Source organism: Sturnira hondurensis, unplaced genomic scaffold (genome assembly GCF_014824575.4).
Source record: "Sturnira hondurensis isolate 20B ecotype Veracruz unplaced genomic scaffold, ASM1482457v3 Scaffold0020119, whole genome shotgun sequence".
Classification (NCBI taxonomy): Eukaryota; Metazoa; Chordata; class Mammalia; order Chiroptera; family Phyllostomidae; genus Sturnira; species Sturnira hondurensis.
In genome coordinates this window covers 5,619,965-5,628,279 of record NW_028092750.1, presented here as the reverse complement: position 1 = coordinate 5,628,279, position 8,315 = coordinate 5,619,965, and the positions used below count along the sequence as shown (strand labels likewise).

Sequence of the window (8,315 nt, the reverse complement as noted above, 5' to 3'; positions counted from 1 at the left end):
CCATCTTTCCCAACGACCAGGTGCCCCGACTGAGAGCATCACAGGCTGACACACACGGATGATCTATTGTGCCCAGGCCCCTGGAATGGCTTGCACAAAGTCTCATGGGAACCCTAGGCAGAGGGACTGATTCTGTCCCCATTTTACAGACAAGGAAACTGAGACGCAGAGTGGTGAAGTCCTCCGCCACAAACCCACAGCCAGGAGTTGGGCGCAGTCCTTTAGGGGTGCGGTGGACCTGGGCTGCTCTGAGCTCTGCACACAAAGGTTTCAAAGGCTCACAGACCGGAAGTAGTCGCAGAGACTTGCACTGTCAGCAGGGAGTTACAGGACCCAGGTTCGAATCCTGGCTCTGATGCTCAGTACTGGCCGGGGGACCCCTGGTGAGTCACTGCCCCTCTCTGGGCCTCGGTTTCCTCATCTGTAAAATGGATGAGGACATTTAGAGAGCCACTGGCTAAGCCCCACCCTCCCTTCCTTCTTATCACAGAACCTCATTTGTCTGCTCAGCTACATTTCTCAGTCTCCCCTGCAGCAAGGTGTGGCCATGTGCCTGTTCTGGTCAGTGAGGTACAGGCAGAAAGGACCCAAGGCCTCCCAGGAAGACTTCCAAAAGATGCTGAGCTAGCCTTGGCTTCTACTTTTCTGAGTAAGAACATGAAGGCTGGATCCTGGCAGATAGATTGTGCCATGAGGCAACCTTGAGGACAAAGCCAGGGATGCTGTGAACTGAAAGATAAATCAAATTGTACTGCTACTGCTACTGTGGCTGAACCTGGATATATCTCTACAGAGTGCTCTTTCTATTGCCTGACACCAGTTCTCTATCCCTAATCCCTGAGCTCATACCAGTGTGGAGTCTTTCCCCAAACCTCTTGACTTGTGGCCCAGCATGCTGCGCATCTCATGGGTGACCCCTTCCCAATGTCCTCCACCAGCCAACAGTGTTCGGTGCATGCGGGATACAGGCAGGCTGCTCTCCTGGCCCCCGCCCACAGCTGCAGGTGCTGAGGCAGTGATTGAGGGTCTGAGAGGATCCCCAGGTTCTGGGCAGAATGAATAGGGGGTTTGATGGTGGGTACCCTGCTGGGGTGGAGCCCCGGGTCTGGCCTTGGAGACTTCAGCGGAGCGGACAGGGTCATCTTCAAAATGCGGTGGGGACAACTCATGGAGGCCACGGCGGGTAGCCCGGGCAGCCCGGAGCAGAGTGTGGGTCAGCACAGCCACCAAGGCCAGGGCACCCAAGCCAAGGATGGAGGCAGCTGCTGCTCCTGTCTCAATCTCGAAGAGGAGCAGGGCATAGATGGACAGTCCTGGGGAAGGAAATGTTTCCATTTATTCAGTCAATAGACATTTGCTCTCCAAGCCATGGGAGAGCTTTCCAAAGAGAGGGGCAGTCATTCAAAACTGACTAACAGGGTAGACACATGGATGAACTCATCTGGTCCTCTCTCAACTCATACCAGACTTCCTGAATCCCTGTGACCTTGAGGGAATCACAGCTGCTCCTCCCCTCTGTTTGCTGGTCTGAACAAGGCAGTTGGTGACCAGACCTTGAGGACCTGTATTGGTTGGTTCCCTGTCACCCTGTCCAGCATCCAGTTGGCACCATTCTTTACTATGGAGACTATCCCATGCACTGTAGGACATTTACCAGTATCTACCTCCTCCCACCCTGCTGTGAGAACCAAAAACGTCTCCGGATATTGTCAAATATTCCCTGGGGTGTAAAATCAGCCCCCATTGAGAACTGCCTGTCCAGCCTCTCCCCCTACCCTGAGGGCTGGTCTAGGAACTCTGACCCACCCCGATGGCATTAGTGATGTGTTTAGTTCCGGGCTTGACCTGTCAGAATATTGCTTCTCCAGTTGTAGTGATTGGTGCAGGGCTTACACATGACCCCAAGCTCAGCCAATTAGAGTCAGTCCTAAGACTTTCTCTTGAGACAGGAGGACCCAGGAATTTCTTACTGCAGTCTCCAGGAAACTTGTAAGAGAGAAAGAAGCCCAGGGCTGACAGAGGACTTCTGGGCACTTTGTGAGGTGTTTTTATGCCTTCTCTGGCTCTTCACTTTTGCTTTTGAAGTTACCACATTGCATCCTATATGGCATATTAAAGTGAGGCCAAGGAATTTTTGCTCTAAACATTTTTTTTAATTATAAGAGAAAGTTTATATAGAAGTCAGAGTTAGAAAAGGTGAGCCAGCTGGGCTGTGTGGGTTCAAAAAATAAGTTAGAGACAAAAGAAGAAAACTTAGAGCTTAGAAAAAAGAAAACCAGAGCCCTGGCTGGTGTGGCTCAGTGTATTGAGTGCTGGCCTGTGACCAATAAGTGGATGGTTCAATTCCCGGTCAGGGCACATGCCTGGGTAGGAGGCCAGGCCCCGAGTTGGGGTGCAAGTGAGAGGCAACTGATTGATGTTTCTCTCCCTCTCTTTCTCCCTCCCTCCCCCTCTCTCTAAAAATAAATAAATAAATAAATAAAAATAAAAAAGGGAGAGAGACTGTGCCTGGGGAAGGAGAGAGGGGAAGGCCCAGGAGTGTTCAAGAGAGAGAAAGAGTGCACCACTGTAACCATTTCTGAAAAGGTCTTTACAATCATTCTTTTGTCTGCAGTTAGCAACAAATGGAGGATTGGCTGGACATGCTGGGGAATTCTTGCCAAGTGAGCTCACCTAACCTCAAAAAGAATCGGAATGGGAGCCGAATGAATTCTTAATTTAATGCCTAATGAAACTGACATAGTTACCTTTTTTTCCCTTTGTGAGTCTTCTAGAATTTTAGAACGAGGGCACTGTATTCTCTAAGTCTCCAACAATTTCATTGGCTCATGAAAAGACTGGAGGCTGTAGGCATTTTGTCAACAGCACTTAGGGATACAGGCATCTTTCTCAGGGACAGCAGGTGAAGAGGTAAAGCAAGAGGCATTTCCGATGGCCTCATTTGACTGCCTGGATTCAGTCACATCCAAGACCAACAAAGCCTGATTTTTTCAGATACAAGAGTCACCCCATTCACTTAAAAAAAACACCCACATCTGGAGCATTTTATTAAGTTAAAAATTATGCGGAGTTCCCTGCACTTTATATACAAATTCCCACAATGAGCCCTAAGCTAACATCTCATAAACACATGTTTTAAGTATATCTTGTAAACTTCTGTTTCTCTATTGTGGAACGAAGAAAAAAAAGCAACAGTGATGGCTAATCCCATTTTTCATTCAGCGAATATTTTTTCCCAGTGAAACAGGTTGTGTATCAGGCTGCCAGGGGTCTGTGTGTAACTCAGCATGGGGTCTGCAGACCGTCAACACCTTTTTCAAGATTGCAACAAAATATAAGATGTCAGGAGTCTCTTTAAAGAAGCTTGATGATTTTATGCCTTTACTAGCACGTGTGGGTGAGAGAACATTGATCTAAGAAGAGTTATTAGAAGTCAGGGAAGAGAAGAGAGGGCGGTGTGTCCTTGGGCACCCAAATGATTGCCCAGCTGATTATTTTTACTCAGCTTCTTGGTTGGGGATTTAAAATTGCATTTCTGGTTTGCAAAGCATGCTCCCTGCGCCCGCCACCCTTTGAGTCATTCTTTAGCTGGAAGTTCTGATTATTTGTAACTAAAACAATTTTTGCAACCCCTGAAACACTATCTCCCGAAATTACCAAGGACACAGAGAATTTTGCTCAAACCAAACGAATCCGAAGTGTTCTGAAGACACGGACCATTTACAAATCTCCTTGCCCTGATTGGAGCTGGATGCTATCTTCAGGCTTTACTGATATTAACTCAAAATCCCCTTAGCAATTCTCTGAGGCAATGAATTGTTATCATCCAGTTGAACTGATGAGGAAACCCAGGCACTGAAGGAATTTTCCAAAGGTCCCAGAGGAAGAAAGTATCAGGGCCAAGAGTCAAACACAGGCAGGGTGGCTCAGAAGTAGACCCCAGTTATGGGACTATTATCCCTGGCCACCCCAACCCAAGGCCCTAGTCCCCACGTCCTACGCCCCAGTACGCACCTGCCAGGTAGACGGAGACCCCACAGCAGAAGAGGCCAAGGGTGATATGTCTGAGGAGGCGGCAGTCGTAGAAATAACTGTCAGACCTGGGAGGGAGGGAGGGCGGCAGGAAGAAAGGGCTCAGGAGGTGGAGCTGGTTGGGGAAGGCCGGAGAGGGAGGGATGGCCGGCTTTGGGGGAAATGAGATCTGTGCGAGGATCCATCCATTCTTCCAAGTGAATACTCACCACCATTTACCGTCTGTCCATCCCCATGGATTATTCAACTATCTGGCTATCCACCCACATAACCATGCCTTAGGAGTCCATCTATCCATTAATCCATGCCATTCATCATCCATCACCCACCAACCCTAACCCTAACCCATCCATCTATCCACTGCCCATCTCCCATTCGCCATCTATGGATCCAACCAAGCATCCATCTGTCCATTCGTCCACTCCTCATTCACCACCCATCCATCCATCACCCATTCCCTTCCTCCATAACCCATCCATTCAAACACTGAACACTCACTCACAAAGCAGCTGTTATTTACCAGCACTTGTTAGCCACCTAACTTCCATTACTTTACAGACCACACGTTTATTCAGGAGATGAAGAAACTGAAGTTAACTTGCTACCAATGGTGATAGGAACAGATTCCCAAAAGCTGGCATTGCGGACCTACTTTTGAGACCCGCACCGGGCTCTGTGAGTCTGCAGTGGGCAGTCTCTGAAAGCTGCCATCATCGTTCATCTCCCACAGGTACAACGGAACTGGCCTCCTCTCTGGTCTTCCTGCACTTAGGGCTTAATGTTCCCTAAGCGACAAGCGCTATCAACACTAGAGCTAGCTGACCCAGGGCCCTATCTACCCCTCAGTTGCCACATATGTAAAATGGGTGGTTGGGGGTCCGCAGCAGTAGTTGAAGCTGCTGTAAACTTTCAATTAATATAGAATGGAGGAAGGGAGGCAGGGAGAGATGATAAAGGGATGGGGTAAGGGAGGGAAGCTCTCCCCCAACCTGAGGCCCAGAGAGAGGCAGTGGCTCTCTTGGGCTTGCCCAGCCCGGGGCCGGGTGGAGGGGCCAGTCCTCCTACCTGCCGGGGCCGGGCCCCCTGGCCAGCTCCGCACCCAGGTGGCCGCAGAGCGCGGCGAGCAGCAGGCAGGTGAGGCCCAGCACCAGGGTGAGCGAGGCGAGCGCCGCGGCCAGCGGCAGCAGCGCCCCGGCCGCGTCCTCAGGCAGCCCCGGGCCCTCGCCCAGCTCCGGACCCAGCCCATCCGCGCGCAGCCCCCGCAGCTCCGCGCGGCCTGCCTGCAGCTGGAACAGCAGTTGCGCGCCCAGCAGCGCCAAGACAGCAGCCGCGACGCCCAGCAGGGTCATCGCGACCAGCACCCGGCCGCCGTACGAGCGGGCCATGGCGGGGGTCCTGCGGGCCGGGGAGCAGTCGAGGAGTCAGATTTTCCGGGGCAGTGGAGTTGGAGGTGGCGGGGATCCAGGAGGGGGCGGGGTCGCAGAGGTGCCTGAAAGTTGGAGGGGCTTCAGGGGCTTCGGGGTACTGGTCGCAATCCGGACGGGGAAGCTCCGCGAAAACTTCGGACGGTCTTTCCTCCTCCCTCCGAGGACCCTGCGGGCGCCCCCTCCCGGCCTCTGGTGCTGGCCGGAGGGGCCGGCGAGGGGCGGGACCGAGGAGGGCGGGGCGGCCCCCGGGAGAGGCCAAGGGGCGCGATGGTCCCACCCAGGGACCCCTACCAGTCCCAAAACTCATTAAGTACCCACCTCCTCCCTCCCCCCACCCCCGCCTCAGCCCCGCGCGCTGGCCTGAGCACCTGTTTTATTTTTTTTTAAGAGACTTGAACAAATTTTTAAATAATTCACCTTGATTCTTAGTCTGTACCTGCAGATCTCTAGCAGCAATTGTTCGTGATTTCCTGTTTGCTCACCTTCTTTCAAGCCTTGGCAAAAGGGTCGCTTCCTTGGCCCGGCCCTCCTGGACCCTCGCCTCCAACAGGCGCCCCAGTCCTTCGCTGCTAGGCTTAGTTCCACCCACGGCACTTCTTCTTAAAAAAACAAAAAACAAAAAACAAAAACACAAAACTTTATTTATTTATTTTTAGAGAGGGGGGGAGGAAGAAAGGCAGAGAAACATCAATGTGTGGTTGTCTCTCGCACGCCCCCTACTGGGTACCTGGCCCGCAACCCAGGCGACCCTTTACTTCTCGGCCCAGGTGCTCAATCCACTGAGCCACACCAGCTAGGGCACTGCACTTATTCTGCTATTAAAAAAAAAAAAAAGTTAAAAATGGATGTGAAATTTACCTGACATAAAATTCCCCTTTGTAAAGCAAACAATTCAATGGCATATGATGCAACCATTACCTCTTTTTTTTTCTTATGAGCCAATTGGTATTAAGACAAGAAGGCTAACTTGAAATAGGGTTGTTCTTATTTTTTTGTTCCAAGCCTATCATTTTCCTATAAGATAAATCTGTAATTGTAAAGTATTTAGGCTGGTTACACAAACCACATGGGGCAAAGTAGAGGGTTTAGATCTCATTTATTTGTAGAGAACAGGGAAGGGAGGGAGGAAGAGAGGAAGAGAAACACTGATGTGAGAGACACATCTACGGGTTGCCTCTCACTCATCCCCAACTGGGGACCTGGTCTGCAGCCCAGGCGTGGGGCCAGACTGGGAATCAAACTGGTGAACTTTTTTGGTTCACAGGCCGGCCCTCGGTCCACTGAGCCACACCAGCCAGGGCCCAGCACCTCTATCTTGTTCCAGAATATTCTCATCACCCCCAAAAAAGACCCCACACCCATGAGCAGTCACTCCCCATCTTCTCCCCCAGCCCCTGGCAGTGCTAGTCTGCTTTCTGTCTCTGCATTTGTTGCTTGTTCCAGACGTTTCATATCAATGGAATCACCCCCAAGGTGGCCTTTTCTGCCTGGCTTCCTTCCCTCAGCAGAGTTTCTGAGGTTCATCCGTGTCACGGCATGTCAGTGCTTCACTCTTTTTGTGGCTGACACTACTTCATTGTATGGGAGGGCCACATGGTCCTTTTACACCCACCTTCGGAAGGACACTTGGGTTGCTAACACATTTTGGCAATTGTGACCCATGCTGCTATGAACACGTGTGAACAGTGATTTGAGCCCCTGTTTTCATCTATTTTTGGTATGTACCAGGAGTGGAGAGGCTGGGCAAGATGCTCACTCTATATTTAACCCACTGAGGAGCTGGCAGACTGCCTTCCACAGCGACGGTGCAATTTTACGTTCCCACCAGCAGTGCACGGGTGCTGCGATTTCCTTCATTTCCCCGCCAGCACTTGTTGTTTTGTTTTTTGATCATGGTCATCCTCCTGATGTGAGGTGGTAGCTCACAGCAGCTTTGATTTGCATTCCCCCCGAGACTTCTGATGGTGAGCATCTTTTCATGGGCTTGTTGGCCATTTAGTATCTTTTTTTGAGAGATGTCTGTTCATATCCTTTGCTTATTTTTGAATCTGGTTGTTTGTCTTGTTTCCGCAAGCACTTTGCATCCTGCAGTTAGTTCCCCAATGTCCGGGGCCCCCTGTTGGGGGGTGCACCAGGACAGCGGGATGTCTGCCCAAGTGTCCACCAATGTGTTCCCTTAGTGTCCCAGACTGCACCCAGCACACCACAGCCCCTCAATAAATGCTTGCTGTACCCATGAATGAATGAATGGCCTGGTACTTCTGCTCTGGAATTCTTGCAAAGTGTGAAATACCATATCCAAAAATGGTTTCACAGGTAACACATACCTGATAAATCCAGAATAGCATGAATGAGTCAACCTGGTCTTCTGCAAGCAGAGCCCTGCCTTAGTGCATTTGGGTCTGAAAGACAGCATAGTCATCACCTGGGCTTTGCAGGTGAGGAAGCTGAGGCACAGAGAGGTGCCCTGACTCCCTAGGTCACATAGCTTAACACAGGCAGGGCAGTATTCGAACCCAGCGGCATGGCTCTGACACATTGCTCCATACAGTTTTATTTATTTATTGCTCTATACAATTTTCGAGCCACACTAGTTTTGAATTTGCAGGGGTTTTTCCTGATTTTTGGGGTCTTCTGGGAAGAGTGTAAGGGTCCTGAGCCCTCAGCTTAGTGTCTTATAGATAAAATGACCTTGGGGGAAATTAAGGGGTGACCCTACAGCTCCAAGTGGCCTCCTCCTTTGCTGTGTGACTTTGGGCAAGTCCCCTAGCTTTCCTGGGCTTCCTCGATTGTAACAAAAATCCGTTCACTCATTCATTCATTTACCAGGCCTTGACCCAACACACCCAGCCTCCT

At 50.8% G+C, this 8,315-nt stretch overlaps 1 protein-coding gene across 1 annotated transcript; it reads right to left on the bottom strand.

Annotated features, from left to right (window-relative positions):
• Positions 1-642: 642 nt before the first annotated feature.
• TMEM221 (transmembrane protein 221) lies at positions 643-5,689 on the bottom strand. Its single transcript, XM_037028617.1, has 3 exons — positions 5,098-5,689; positions 4,015-4,100; positions 643-1,313 (listed from the first exon to the last, which is right to left on the bottom strand). The coding sequence occupies exons 1-3, from the start codon at positions 5,415-5,417 to the stop codon at positions 844-846; spliced, it is 876 nt and encodes a 291-aa protein (XP_036884512.1). The 5' UTR covers positions 5,418-5,689; the 3' UTR covers positions 643-843.
• Positions 5,690-8,315: the final 2,626 nt, after the last annotated feature.

Coding starts and splice junctions, on each gene's coding strand:
- TMEM221 (XM_037028617.1), bottom strand. CDS start 5,417: ATGGCCCGCTCGTACGGCGGCCGGGTGCTGGTCGCGATGACCCTGCTG. Junction 4,101..5,097: donor AGGGGGCCCGGCCCCGGCAG/GTAGGAGGACTG, acceptor CCTCCCTCCCAG/GTCTGACAGTTATTTCTACG. Junction 1,314..4,014: donor GGTCTCCGTCTACCTGGCAG/GTGCGTACTGGG, acceptor TTCCTTCCCCAG/GACTGTCCATCTATGCCCTG.